The 16,247-nt window shown below is 39.9% G+C and overlaps 1 protein-coding gene across 4 annotated transcripts in view; it reads left to right on the top strand.

Moving 5' to 3' along the window:
• The window catches only part of nisch (nischarin), a 102,121-nt gene that overhangs the window by 5,421 nt on the left and 80,453 nt on the right, over window positions 1-16,247 (top strand). For 3 of the 4 annotated variants that reach the window (XR_009814202.2, XM_061940541.2, XM_061940519.2), the window contains exons 2-3: window positions 6,134-6,217; window positions 11,458-11,640. Coding sequence is in view for 3 of the 4 variants with exons in the window: in XM_061940541.2 (XP_061796525.1) it covers window positions 6,134-6,217; window positions 11,458-11,640 (267 nt within the window). In the remaining variant the exon portion in view is untranslated. Of the gene's footprint in view, window positions 1-6,133; window positions 6,218-11,457; window positions 11,641-13,633; window positions 13,784-16,247 lie in introns of those variants that run through there. The other variant, XM_061940530.2, reaches the window with a different exon arrangement.

Below are 16,247 nucleotides of genomic sequence, written 5' to 3' on the forward strand. Positions count from 1 at the left end.
CAAAGTATTGAGTTGAATTTTTGTTATTGACCAAATACTTATTTTCCACCATAATTTACAAATAAATTCTTTAAAAATCCTACAATGTGAATTCCTGGATTTCTTTTTGCAAATTCTGTCTCTCACAGTTGAAGTGTACCTATGATGAAAATTACAGACCTCTGTCATCATTTTAAGTGGGAGAACTTGCACAATTGGTGGCTGACTAAATACTTTTTTGCCCCACTGTATATATATATAAGAAATACTTGACTTTCAGTGAATTCTAGCTATATATATATATATATATATATATATATATATATATATATATATATATATATATATATAAATAAATAAATAAAATAAATACTTGAATTTCAGTGTTCATTTACAAACTACAACTCACAAACACTTTACAGTTAGGCTCCACCATCAGAATGTGTACTTAAACTTATAAAGATCACATGGATATTATTCAGTGAGTTGATTCACCAAAACTAACCTGTTATACAGGAGGAAAAAGCACACAGGACGTTTCAATTGTTCACAGACTGGTCGCGCTCATCAGAATGACAAGCCACTTCCGGTCTGCAGGTGATAGCATTCAATTGGGAAGAAACGCTCTACTGCCCCCTACTGACCAATGTGAATACTGATAAATGTGGAATGACAGCTTCAAAAACGAATTCAAACCACAAAATAAAATAAATAAATCAACACAAAAATGTGACACATTATGGGTGGGTCACATATGCATGTACAGTAGATGGCAGTATTGTCCTGTTTAAAAGTGTCACAACATTGCTCTTTACGGCAGACGAACTGCTTTACGGCAGACACTGTTGTTGTGTGTTGTCAACACGTCACTCAGGTCCGCCTGAATTTCGGGAGTTTTTCGGGAGAAAATTTGTCCCGGGAGGTTTTTGGGAGAGGCGCTGAATTTCGGGAGTCTCCCGGAAAATCCGGGAGGGTTGGCAAGTATGGCGAATTAGGGCTGCACGATTTTGAAAATTGCGATTTTTTTTTTTTTTCTCTCCAAGATTTCGATTCGCGATTTTTATATTTTATACTAACACAGTGTTGGGTTAGTTACTGAAAACCAGTAACTAGTTACAGTTACTTTACTTTAGTTTACTTTATTTAAAAAGTATCTCGGTTACTAACTCAGTTACTTACACCAAAAAGTAATGCGCTACTGTGAAAAGTAACTATTTAGTTACTTCTATTGTATTTTTTTTAAAGCCCCCTTTAATGCCCTTTTAGCCTTCATTTCAGTAGTTATTTAGGGGTGTGGGAAAAAATCGTTTTGAATTCAAATCGCGATTCTCACGTTCAGTATCGATTCTCATTTATCAAAAATCTGTTTTATTTTTTAATTTTTTACTTTTTATTAATCAATCCAACAAAACAATACACAGCAATACCATAGCAATGCAATCCAATTCCAAAACCAAACCCGACCCAGCAACACTCAGAACCGCAATAAACAGAGCAATTGAGAGGAGACACAAACACGACACAGAACAATCCAAAAGTAGTGAAACAAAAATGAATATTATCAACAACAATATCAATATTAGTTACAATTTCAACATAGCAGTGATTACAAATCCCTCATTGACATTATCATTAGACATTTATAAAAAAATAGAAAAAGAACAATAGTGTCACAGTGGCTAACACTTGCATCGCATCTCATAAGCTTGACAACACACTGTGTCCAATATTTTCACAAAGATGAAATAAGTCATATTTTTGGTTCATTTAATAGTTCAAACAAATTTACATTATTGCAATCAGTTGATAAAACATTGTCCTTTACAATTATAAAAGCTTTTTACAAAAATCTACTACTCTGCTTGCATGTCAGCAGACTGGGGTAGATCCTGCTGAAATCCTATGTATTGAATGAATAGAGAATCCTTTTGAATCGGGAAAATATCGTTTTTGAACCGAGAATCGCGTTGAATCGAAAAAAAATCGATTTATAATCGAATCGTGACCCAAAGAATCGATATTGAATCGAATCGTGGGACACCCAAAGATTCGCAGCCCTACTGTTATTGCACTGGAGAATAATACAACTTGGCACGCATTTGCATCACTGAACTCTGCTAAGCAATGTGGTCTACATACAACACACAAAGACAAAGATATGTTTCAAAGGGCCAATTTATTTCAGGCCAGAACAAATTGACAAAACTATTTTAAATAGCTGCAACATAACATACATAAGTAACAAACAGCATAATAACAACATAGCTGTAAACCTGGCTTCACCTAAGGAAGGCACACAAAGCCTAACCAGGCAGATTTGAATTGTTGTTTTGGGCAGTAGACGGGATCTTTGATCCAAGACACAACTTACATTTAACTAAAATGTTCTTTTCTTTGTGCTCAACAAAAAAAAAGAAGTGAGAATATCTCCATGTTAAGACACTCGAGTCGAGTGACTCGAGTGCGGCTCCGTTGTTAGTAAACACAGACACGTCCCACACTCCCCTCCCCACGCCCACACCCACACCCAGACACACACAGAGCGCGCCTCCGGCTTGTGACACAAGAACATTCAGAAGGACGACACTGCAGCGCTCCAATAAAACACACTCAGTTCTTCTGTTTCGAGCCGATACTACATAAAAAATAACGTGCAGTAACGCATCATGTAGTAACGGTAACTGAGTTACTGAATATAAAAAATAATGCGTTAGATTACAAGTTACCACCGAAACTTACAAAGTAACGCGTTAGTCCCAACAATGCTCTTGAATCAACACAGTAGTTAATACTATGATCAATGTTAATTACAAACTAAATGTGGGAATTAAATAATAATGGAAGTATAATTGTTTGTCTATAGTATATAATTGGTACAAAGGGTTAACTAACACGTGTACAAGGATATTTCACATGTCTTTATTGTGTATATAATTGTGTATATCATACTTGCCAACCTTGAGACCTCCGATTTTGGGAGGTGGGGGCGTGGTCGGGGGTGGGGCGGGGGGTGTGGTTGGGGGCGTGGTTAAGATATATTTATATATATATATATATATATATATATATATATATATATATATATAAGAAATACTTGACTTTCAGTTAATTCTAGCTATATATATATATATATATATAAAAGAAATACTTGAATTTCAGTGTTCATTTATTTACACATATACACACACATAACACTCATCTACTCATTGTTGAATTAAGGGTTGAATTGTCCATCCTTGTTCTATTCTCTGTCACTATTTCAGAACACATACAAATATACATTTTAAAATCAATAAGAAAACGGGAGCTCTAATTTGGGAGTCTGAATTAGGATCAGAAGTTCCTATATAAACATTGCGCACTCACGTCGCCTTTTTGTATTGATTACTGCAGCTGTGCACTGGATTCATTCACAAATACAAACTACAGCTCACAAACACTTTAGAGTTAGGCTCCACCATCAGAATGTGTACTTAAACTTATAAAGATCACATGGATATTATTCAGTGACTTGATTCACCAAAACTAACCTGTTATACAGGAGGAAAAAGCACACAGGACGTTTCAATTGTTCACAGACTGGTCGCTCTCATCAGAATGACAAGACACTTCCGGTCTGCAGGTGATAGCATTCAATTGGGAAGAAACGCCCTACTGCCCCCTACTGACCAATGTGAATACTGATAAATGTGTAATGACAGCTCCAAAAACGAATTCAAACCACAAAATAAAATAAATAAATCAACACAAAAATGTGACACATTATGGGTGGGTCACATATGCATGTACAGTAGATGGCAGTATTGTCCTGTTTAAAAGTGTCACAACATTGCTGTTTACGGCAGACGAACTGCTTTACGGTAGACGAAAACTTGACTGCTGTTGTTGTGTGTTGTTACCGCGCTGGGAGGACGTTAATGAAACTGCCTAACAATAAACCCACATAAGAAACCAAGAACTCGCCCTCGATCATTAGCTGTTTATATTGTGGGAAAGCGGACGTGTGAACAGGCTGTCAACACGTCACTCAGGTCCGCATGGAGCTGGAGGGGGCGTGGCCTCCAGCTCTGCCTGAATTTCGGGAGATTTTCGGGAGAAAATTTGTCCCGGGAGGTTTTCGGGAGAGGCGCTGAATTTCGGGAGTCTCCCGGAAAATCCGGGAGGGTTGGCAAGTATGGTGTATATGTTGTGTACAAGGTGTATTTATAATACGCTGTGCAAAGGAAATTTCATAATTTTTGGAAGCTCATCTTGTATTTGACATTGTTTATAGGGTTAGGCGCAATAAGTGTTCAACTTCAGCCTAAACCCTTTCGGTCTGCAACATTTTCAATTTATGAATGTACAACTTGTTTTTATGTAAAACTGTTTGTTTATTTTGTTGACCACTGACCGAAGAAATAATAAACTAAACTAAACCAAACTAAAACTGCGAAATTAAAGAGTGAAAGAAGACATGCTACTTTTATACCGTCAGTCGACACATTATTGTCTCACAGTGCCACACACTAAAACAATATGCAAGTATTTCCTTTAAAAGAATATTTGGTTTAATGCAGGCAGATTCAGAGCTTTTGTCTACAACATTTATTTATTTTATTTATTTGAATTAGGACAATGCATATTCATCAACATAGAGCAACAATGTTAATTGATTGATTGATTGAAATTTTTATTAGTAGATTGCACAGTACAGTACATATTCCGTCTAATTGACCACTAAATGGTAACACCCCAATACGTTTTTCAACTTGTTTAAGTCCACGTTAATCAATTCATGGTAGATATGCTGGAGTTAGCACAATAGCTAATTTTCATCATACTCTTGAACTGAATAGATAATTGATACAACTATACAATGTTGAGAATGTAATCATAATATATAATAATAAGTCGAGTAGCCATTCAAAAGGTTATAAACTTGTATTTTTCATTACTGTAGAATTGCTTACCATTAGGATGGCGTGGCGCTAGGGGTGTTACGGTACGTGTATTTGTATTGAACCGTTTCGGTACGGGGGGTTCGGTTTGGAGGTGTACCGAACGAGTTTCCACACGGACATATTAAGTAGCGTAACGCACGTTGTGTAAACAATGCACACCGAGGCACAACACACTGCATGCTAGCAGCTAACGGGCTAGGATAGACTGACCATACGTCCTCTTTTTACCGGACATGTCTTCTTTTGCGGAGCTGTCAGGGCGGAGTTTCTTAAATGCCTCAAATGTCCGGCATTTTGAGTTAGGGTTGCATGTATTTTCAATGTACGTTCAGGGTTAAGAAGGGGTTAAAAACAAAACAAATTGTGCGTGCAGCAGCATTGGTGAGGGAGGGGCAGAGACAGAGAGAGAGAGAGAGTTATGATAAACGCACATGCGTCGCCAGGCTCTGCTTTTTATCCATAGATTTCCATCCATCCATTTTCTACCGCTTATTCCCTTCGGGGTCGCGGGGGGTGCTGGAGCCTATCTCAGCTACAATCGGGCGGAAGGCGGGGTACACCCTGGACAAGTCGCCACCTCATCGCAGGGCCTATCCATAGATTTATCACATTTAATTTTTTATTATCTACAGCAGGGGTGTCAAAAGTGTGCCCCGGAGGCCATTTGCGGCCCACAGCTAATGTTTTAAAGGCCCACGGCACATTCTAAAAATACTATTAAAATAAACCAAAACATAACAAAAGTGAAATAAAAAAGCTTAAATGTAATTTAGAAAAAGTTGCAATGTTGACTAATAAAACAAAGCTGTTTTTTTTTCTTTCAAACTGTCATTGCTCAAAACATAATATTGAATCAAAATCAATGTTATTATGAATTATTGACCTATCCAAGGTTCCCATTACTTCACATCAAATATTCCACTAAGAAAAATATTTTTGGTGGAAGATTTTGCAAATTTGGTAAATAAATGACCCAAAAATGTATATTTTGTTGTTTTCTTACTGTACCGAAAATGAACCGAACCGTGACCTCTAAACCGAGGTACGCACCGAACCGAAATTTTAGTGTACCGTTACACCCCTACAATTTGATGTTTATTAACCATGCAGCCCTGGTACAAAATCAACCTCTCCACATGCAACAATGGTTTAGCCCTGCTGAACATTTGAACCCTCCACCAGCTTCAGGCCATCCGTATTTGCCGTTTCAGGTCTACGTCATTGAGGTGACGGATGGAAACCACAGATGGACTGTGAAGCATCGCTATAGTGACTTTCATGACCTCCATGAGAAGGTAAATATGTTAGCATCACACTTCACTCATGCTGGGGTCATTTATTACCTGCAGTCAGGTCACATTTAGAAAGTAACCTTACCATTTACTGCCATGTTTTCTTAAAGGGGAACGGCACTTTTTTTAAAGTATGCCTATGGTTCACAATCCTAATCAGTCAAGATCACATACACTATATTGGCAAAAGTATTTGGCCACCAGTCCAAATGATGAGAATGTATATAGAATCAAGCACTTAGGCATGGAGACTGTTTCTACAAACGTGTGAAAAATGGGCCGCTCTCAGTGATTTCCAGCATGCAACTGTCATAGGATGCCACCTGTGCAACTAATGCAGTCGTGAAATTTCCTCGCTCCTAAATATTCCAAAGTCAACTGTCGGCTTTATTATAAGAAAAGTGAAGAGTTTGGGAACAACAGCAACTCAGCCAGGAAGTGGTAGGCCACGTAAACTGACAGAGAGGGGTCAGCGGATGCTGAAGTGCATAGTGCAAAGACTTTCTGCACAGTCAGTTGCTACAGAGCTCCAAGCATCATGTGCCCTTCCAATTAGCCCACGTACAGTACCCAGAGAGCTTCATGGAATGGGTTTCCATGGCCGAGCAGCTGCATCTAAGCCATACATCACCAAGTCCAATGCAAAGCGTGGGATGCAGTGGTGTAAAGCACGTCACCACTGGACTCTAGAGCAGTGGAGACGCCTTCTCTGGAGTGATGAATCACGCTTTTCCATCTGGCAATCTGATGGATCAGTCTGGGTTTGGAGGTTGCCAGGAGAACGCTATGTTTCTGACTGCATTGTGTCAAGTGTGATATTTGGTGTAGGAGGAATTATGGTGTGGGGTTGTTTTTCAGGAGTTGGGCTTGGCCCCTTAGTTCCAGTGAAAGGAACTTTGAATGCTCCAGGATACCAAAACATTTTGGACAATTCCATGCTCCCAACCTTGTAGGAAAAGTTTGGAGCGGGTCCCTTCCTCTTCCAACATGACTGTGCACCAGTGCACAAAGCAAGGTCCATAAAGACATGGATGATAGTCTGGTGTGGATGAACTTGACTGGCCTGCACAGAGTCCTGACCTGAACCCGATAGAACACCTTTGGGAGGAATTAGAACGGAGACTGAGAGCCCGGCCTTCTCCACCAACATCAGTGTGTGACCTCACCAATGCGCTTTTGGACGAATGGTGGAAAATTCCTTGTGGACAGCCTTCCCAGAAGAGTTGAAGCTGTAATAACTGCAAAAAGTGGGCCCACATCATATTGAACCCTGCGGGTTAGGAATGGGATGGCACTTCAAGTTCATATGTGAGTCAAGGCAGGTGGCCGAATACTTTTGGCAATACAGTGTGTTTAATTATTATTTTTTGCATTTTAATGTGTAATAATCAAGGTGGCTAGCCATGGTGCTACTGGCCTCTGAATCACTGTAAAAATGCATCCGTTAACCTGAAACAATACTTCATTTATTTTGTATAATAATCATTTTTATTGTAAGAGCGAACACTTGGGAACGATTTTTCTAGCATAGTAACACATCGCCTTGCGACGGCATGCTACTTTGACTTAGACAAACTTTAATGATCCACCGGGTAAATTGTTCCACACAGTAGCTCAGTTACAAAGGATGGAAAGGGTAATGCACACAAGGGCACAAAAAGAGGTAAAAGGTAGACTAAAAACGTACCATAGTAGCAATATAAAATATAACATAACATACGATATTAGGCGCAAACTAGCTTCTGCATCTAGGTGCACTTTAATGTCTGAGCAGACAAGAGATGGAACTTGAGGTACCGTATTTTTCGGACTATAAGTCGCTCCGGAGTATAAGGCGCACCGGCCGAAAATGCATAATAAAGAAGGAAAAAAAACATAAGTCGCACTGGAGTATAAGTCGCATTTTTGGGGAAATGTATTTGATAAAAGCCAACACCAAGAATAGACATTTGAAAGGCAATTTAAAATAAATAAAGAATAGTGAACAACAGGATGAATAAGTGTACGTTATATGAGGCATAAATAACCAACTGGTATGTTAACGTAACATATTATGGTAAGAGTCATTCAAATAACTATAACATATAGAACATGCTATACGTTTACCAAACAATCTGTCACTCCTAATCGCTAAATCCCATGAAATCTTCTACGTCTAGTCTCTTACGTGAATGAGATAAATAATATTATTTGATATTTTACGCTAATGTGTTAATGTCAAGTGTTTTGCTTTTTTCGCTGTGCTTATCCCACACTTGAAGGGATGTACCAATGCTGAATGTGGCTTCTGGATTTCACTCAAAAGACCAGACCGTAGTTACTTTTTTCCTTTTATTTTCCTTTAGTTTGCAACAGGTTTTCCAACGAAGAAACAGCTTCTTTTTTCTTCTTTAGTCTTTTTAGTAGTCTTTAGGAGTGTTAGTAGACTTTAGTTTCTTTAGCTGTCATTAGCTGTCTTTAGTAGCCTTTAGTAGGTGAAAAACCTTTAAGGACAAAACACCACAAGATTAACATGCTGTAGAAAATCAATCAATTATCAATCCCATAATTTACAATTATTAATTAGGCTATCAAACTCTTAACTATTAAACAAGTGCAAGAAAATGGACTAATATTTTCCCTTTAAGTTAAAACAGATTTTAGATAAATTGTCTCAACAAAAATGCACCAAGATACTGTTGCGTTTTGGACCAGTTGTTCCTCCCAGGGAATTCAAGTCACAAGTCGCTCCCAAGGTCTTTACGACACTTAAAGCTGAGTTGAAAAACCACCAGAGACAGAATAGGTATTTTGTAATATATTTGCAAATCTTTGCAGATATACATTGACACCAGTCCAGCATAGAACATTCAATCGCCCTGCTAAGATGGTCTGTCCTCCCGACAAAACCCTCTCCCCTCTTAAGTCTCTCTAGTCAAAACACATACACATTATCTCTCTTTCTTACATTCCAAAGCTTCAAGGTTAACACACACAGTTTACTTGCAGACAAACAAAAAGAGAACAAATGGAAAAACACGAGCTGTTTTCAAATATGACTATGAAATAAAAGAAGTAACACTTAAATTCGGATATATGTAAATATCTGCCTCCGACAATACATATAAAATACATTTAAACACCAGAAACACAATAGAAAAATGCAGCAGAAAACCCAATATGCAAATACATAAATACCTAACCAATTAACCACCTATTTTAGATACATATTTAAAATCCATATCCAATATAAATATATTATTAATTTAGCAGTGAAACACTCAATCTTAAACGCTGTCTACTGGTAGAAAAATGCCCCTTTTTTTCTATGCCTTCACCAGCAGCCAATGATCCAAAACAGTTAAATCCAACACTTGAAGTTAAACGACTTCACCCTGCTGATGAAGCAAACTGCTCCAACATTTATCAAACTAAGCGAAGAATATCAACACTTCCTTACTAAACAACAGTTACTCAAAACACCGTGTGTATTTAGCCTCCAGACTAAGCACTACGTGCTCCCCCCCACCCCCCCCAACAATCTCACCAGCGCAACAGGTGCGCCCCACCCACAAAGAGAAATAAAGTGCAATCTTACCGACTGTCAGTTCAGCTTTTGGTTTTGGTACATTTTGGCAGAACTCTGGGTTATCTGTAAGGAACTAAACCAGGGGTGCTCATTACGTCGATCACGATCTACCAGTCGATCTCAGAGGGTGTGTCAGTCGATCACCAGCCAGGCATTAAAAAAATAGTCCTAAAAATGAGCGATCATAAATCTTCACTATGACGTCACTTGATTGACATTCACGGCACCCGAGGGTCTTCTGAGATGACGCTGGCTGCTGCCAGCTCATTAAAATTACCGACTGGAAGGCGAGAAACACTTTATTTCAACAGACTCTGGCGCCGTACCTGTCGTCAAAACTTAAAAGACCGACTGCACAGTTGCACAATAAAAGCTCTGCTTCATCATGCCTGTGCTACCAAAATAAGAGTCTCAGAAAGCTGGCGTGCACAAGCTAGCAAGCTACGGAGTTTGCCGACAATGTATTTCTTGTAAAGCGTATACAAAGGAGTACGGAAGCTGGGCAAATAAGATGCCAAAAACCAACCACTTTCATGTGGTATTGGACAGAAAGGAGGACTTTTTTTCTCCTCCATTCGAAAATGCGGACGTTATCATCACCACTGTCTGATTCCAATCAATGCAAGTCATCACAATCAGGTAATACACCAACTTATATTCTTGTCTTCATGAAAGAAAGGAATCTATATGTGTTAAACATGCTTGTATTATCTTTAACCACCTTTAAGTTGTTAACAATATTAACTATATGTCTTAAACATGCTTGTATTATCTTTAACCACCTTTAAGTTGTTAACAATATTAACTATATGTGTTAAACATGCTTGTTTTATCTTTAACCACCTTTAAGTTGTTAACAATATTAACTATTTGTGTTAAACATGCTTGTATTATTTTTAACCACCTTTAACTTGTTAACAATATTAACTATATGTGTTAAACATGCTTGCATTATCTTTAAACACCTTTAACTTGTTTACAATATTAACTATATGTATTAAACATACTTGTATTATCATTAAACACCTTTAATGTATTAACAATATTAACTATATGTGTTAAACATGCTTGCATTATCATTAAACACCTTTAACTTGTTAACAAAAACATATATTTCATAAATAAGTAAATATAAATTATATATATGAATGAGGTAGATCCCCACGACTTGATCAATTGAAAAGTAGCTCGCCTGCAGAAAAAGTGTGAGCACCCCTGAACTAAACCTTTTTCCACTCTGCGCTGGCGTCTTTTGTACTCCTTGATTTGACACAGCTGTCTAATTACCGGGCTCGCGCACCAGCAGATGAGACGGGAGCTCGCCGCGTTATACATGCGCGTGAACGTAAACTGATCGGCTCTGATCATATAAGCCGACTGGCGGAAATAATGACAAATTATATACATTTCCTGGGGTTGCCTAGGTGAATAGGGATACGGATGTGCTCTAAGATAAAATATAATTTTATTAAGTGGGGTTTGGCTGGTTGCTAAGCAGCCACGGTTGCGAGCTCACGCATCAGCTGACGAGACAGCTGTTCGCCGCTACAGTTAATCATTTCACACATAAGTCGCTCCTAAGTATAAGTCGCACGCCCGGCCAAACTGAAAAAAACTGTGACTTATAGTCCGAAAAATACGGTATTAGGATTCTGATTTTGTGTGTTCCATCCAGTTGACAGCCGAGAACAATGTAGACCGGCGGCTGCTGCCCCCAAAGAAGATATTGGGAAAGAACTCCAAGAGTCTTGTGGAGCGTCGGCAGAAAGATCTGGAGCTCTACTTGCAGACACTGCTCCAGCAGTTCCCACAAGCCACGCCAACCGCCCTTGCCACCTTTTTGCACTTTCACCTTTACGTAAGTACACTGCAGCTCTCGAGTTAAAGGTGTCATATGTAATAATGTGGCCAGAAATGGTACTATAATCACGATCAAAATTCTGTAGTCCCCTCCCTTTCTCCCTGACTGAGGTTGCCAGATACGTAGCCAAATCCAGCTCGCTCAACTGGGCTAGTCCAAGGAACTTCAAACTTCCACTGCCTCTTACAAGGGCTTGAGGTGCTGGAACCATAATAGCTGAATAGACAAGCCTTTTGTCTTTAACAAATCTCAAACCAACACATTTTACACGGAAATGAGGCTATTTTCAGGTAGAAGTACGTCATGCCTGCGTACAATATCACAACAAATGGCAATCATATGGTTATGGTCAGTACTATCAGAAAACCGAGACTAAAACCAACTACAACCAACGCTAACAATGGTTATACTGGTGAAAATAAGTAGAGCATAATGTACGCCCAAAACTAAAGAGGAGACATTTTACCAAGGTATGCCTATAGGCCAGTGTTTTTCAACCACATTTTCATACATAAGGCGCACCGGTCGATGAATTCGGGTCCATTTTCATACATAAGGCGCACCGAACTATAAAGCACACGTCCACTGAATTCAGGTCCATTTTCACACATAAGGCGCACCGGACTATAAGGCACACAGTCGATGAATTTGGGTAAATTTTCATACACAAGGCGCACCAGACAACAAGGTACACAGTCAATGAATTTGGGTCAATTTTCATACATAAGGCGCACCGGACTATAAGGGACACAGTGGATGAATTCGGGTCCAGTTTCATACATAAGGCGCACCGAACTATAAGGCACACAGTCGATGAATTCGGGTCAATTTTCATACACAAGGCGCACCAGACAATAAGGCACACAGTCAATGAATTCGGGTCAATTTTCATACATAAGGCGCACCGGACTATAAGGGACACAGTGGATGAATTCGGGCCCTTTTTCACACAAAAGGCGCACCGGTCTATAAGGCACACGGTCGATGAATTCAAGTCCATTTTCAGACATTAAGGCACATCGGACTTGTAAGGCACATGGTCAAAGAATTGGGTTCCATTTTCATGCATGAGGCGCACGGGACTATAAGGCACACGGTCGATGAATTCAGGTCCATTTTCATACATAAGGCACATTAAAGGAGTCTTAATATGATTTTGTTTAAATTGAAATGAGAAGTTCTTCCTTGTGGTCTACATAACATGTAATGGTGGTTCTTTAGTCAACATTTTGCATAGATTGCGTTTCACAGACCATTTTCTAGGGAGTGTTGGAAACTTCAATGCCACCAGACATGCCTAATAGAAAACACTCAAACATGAAGTATAAATCCACTTTTCCAAAATGTGCTAGCTGGATGTTAGTTTACATCAAATAGCGATTTTACTTGGCAAGTTCAACTCCAAATTTGGTAGTTAAAACGACAACTAAGACACACATTTCAAACAGACAGTAAGTGTACAATAAGTACAATACATATTTTTCGGACCATAAGGCGCACCGGATTATAAGGCACACAGTCAACGAAGTCAGGTCAATTTTCGTATATAAGGCGCTCCCGACTATAAGGGACACAGTGGATGAATTCGGGTCCATTTTCATACATAAGGCGCACCGGACTGTAAAGCACACAGTAGATGAATTTGGGTCAATTTTCATACATAAGGCGCACCGGACTGTAAGGAACACAGTAGATGAATTCGGGTCCAGTTTCATACATAAGGCACATTTAAAGGGGTCATAACATGATTTTGTTTAAATGTAAATGAGAAATTCTTCCCTGTGGTCTACATAACATGTAATGGTGGTTCTTTAGTCAACATTTTGCATAGATTATGTTTTACAGACCCGTTTTCTAGCCGCTTTCTCACCGTCTTATTTACGTGCCTCCACTTCGACTGCGTGTTCTCCTCGTCATCTTTTGCTGTACTTTTTAGCCCTTCCGTAGCGAGTCTACTGACCGATTTGAACTTTACATTACTTTATATTAGAAATGACAACAGCGGAGGATGAATGCCCCACAACAAGAGGATAGAGGAAAAAGGAGGAGCTTATTGACTACAGCGCGGACTATTATGGCAGACGCGCGCAGATTTTCAGGATTTATGCAGATCCCAAATACGGAACAGCAAGTACTACAGGTAAGAAAAGTTGGTTTTGAATAATATTGTAAAACAAAACGCCAGATAATGTCTCCTAATAGTTGCCGTTTTAGGGTCCTTATACACACACCATAATAATACCCGTATGTTGAAGCACAGTATATCTGACTATGGTAGCCGTAATGCTCCATCAATTCATCCAACACTGCGGCTTCGTAGCTTACTAAAGTCGTTCTAAAACATTTTGACAGATTTTTGAGCGCCGTGTGTAATGTTGTATATTCTCAATGAAACGTCAAAGTTTTGGTCTTGCTCGCTAGCGTCATTTATTGAACAGCAGGCGTCAACCTGCAGTCTACACATATCTCTTATGTGTGATGGACATCTACTAGTCACACTTATCATTACACCATGTACCACATACCGTATTTTCCGCACCATAAGGCGCCCTGGGTTATAAGCCGCGCCTTCAATGAACGGCAAATTTCAAAACTTTGTCCACCTATAAGCCGCCCCGCCCCGTGTTGTAAGCCGCATCAAACTGCGCTAAAGGAATGTCAAAAAAACAGTCAGATAGAAAACTGCGAGCGTGACTGCTCGCTGACTGCTCGCTGTTTCGAAAAAGCTAAGTATCGTTCTATTTGTGTGCTTTTAAATTGTTCTGCAGCTTTCTTTATTACTTTCTCAACATATTTAGTAGTACTATTTAACTTGCAAATCACCCGATCTCTGTCTCTCCACCCCTCCCGCAGCTAGCTAGCAGCTAGCTGCTAAGCTAACGAAGCTAGCGCGGAGAAAGGCGTCGCCGGGCGCCGGTCAGAAGGAGTCTACTCCTGCACACCGTGACCAGGACTTCTCGGAAGACAGCAGGAACTTCACTCGGTGACAGAAAACACCGTGAGTATGGCTTCCTGCGCGTCTTGCACTTTACTCACGGAGAGGCTGGCTCTGCTAGAGGGCCGTGTCCGCCAGTTAGAGCAGAGTAATCTCGTAACTTTAGATGTTGCGGACACATCTGCTAGCGTTAGCTGTAGCGAGCTAACTAGCCCAGCATGTAGTAGTCCTAAGCGGCCTACAAGCTACGGTGTACCGGTTGAGACGCATAATAGATTTAGCTCTTTAGCTAGTCCTACACCCCAGTCTACCGGGCACCACACCTTAGTCATAGGGGACTCCATCACCCGAAACATAAAGCTTAGCAAACCAGCCACAATTAAGTGCATCCCGGGGGCCCGAGCACCTGACATAGAGGCTAATCTTAGGGAGCTAACTCGCAACAGGCCTAGTAAACACGTACGACAGGCTAATCGCACCACTAGTTATGCGAATATAGTTGTACACGTTGGCTCCAATGACACTAGAATGAGACAGTCAGAGATTACAAAGAGAAACATAGCCAGGACTTGTGATCTCGCTAGAAAGATGTCCAGGCATCGAGTAATTGTCTCTGGCCCCCTGCCTGCGAGAGGCAATGATGAGAGATATAGCAGATTAGTCTCGCTTAACAAGTGGCTGGCTAGCTTCTGTAGACAACAGGGACTAACGTTTATTGATAATTGGCCCTCTTTCTGGGGCAAACCAGGCTTGCTGATGAGGGACGGCCTTCACCCTAACCAGGAAGGCGCCATCATCCTGTCTAAGAATATAGACTACTGTTTAAGTCACATTTGACTAACTACACTAGAGCAAGCCCGGTCACAGGCAATTACAGAGCCTGCTAGTCCGGGTGAGGAGTCAGTTAAGCTAGAACTAGCCAGCGCCAGGCTGGATAATTCCTGTACGCATAGCAATTTTCTTAGAATAACACACAACTCACATAATGTGTTTTCTGTTGTGAATGTGTCCGGGGTAGATATGCATTCTACTGAGGTGGCAAATCATGATGCGTTTAGTCGATCGCAGCATCAAGCAAACAATCTGAAAATTCCCGTCGTATCAATGCCTAGATATGGTCGAAACTATTTAAAGTGCACTACGTATAATAAACGCAACATTATTAATATTTCTACTACGGATAATTTAAACAAAAACTCGTCAAAACAGCCCAATACTTATAATATGGGCTTTTTAAACATAAGATCATTGTCTCCCAAAACGTTATTAGTTAATGAGGTCATTAGAGACAACAATCTTAACGTCATTGGTCTTAGCGAAACCTGGCTCAAACCAGACGAATTTTTTGCGCTAAATGAGGCATCTCCTCCTAACTATACGAATGCGCATATTGCCCGTCCCCTTAAAAGGGGTGGGGGGGTCGCATTAATATACAATGAAAACTTTAACCTTACCCCTAACCTAAATAATAAATACAAATCGTTTGAGGTGCTTACTATGAGGTCTGTCGCACCGCTGCCTCTCGATATGGCTGTTATCTACCGCCCCCCAGGGCCCTACTCGGACTTTATTAATGAATTCTCAGAGTTCGTTGCTGATCTAGTGACGCACGCAGACAATATAATCATAATGGGGGACTTTAATATCCATATGAATACCCCATCGGACC

The sequence above is a fragment of the Nerophis lumbriciformis genome, linkage group LG03 (assembly GCF_033978685.3).
Source record: "Nerophis lumbriciformis linkage group LG03, RoL_Nlum_v2.1, whole genome shotgun sequence".
In the NCBI taxonomy this organism is placed as follows: Eukaryota; Metazoa; Chordata; class Actinopteri; order Syngnathiformes; family Syngnathidae; genus Nerophis; species Nerophis lumbriciformis.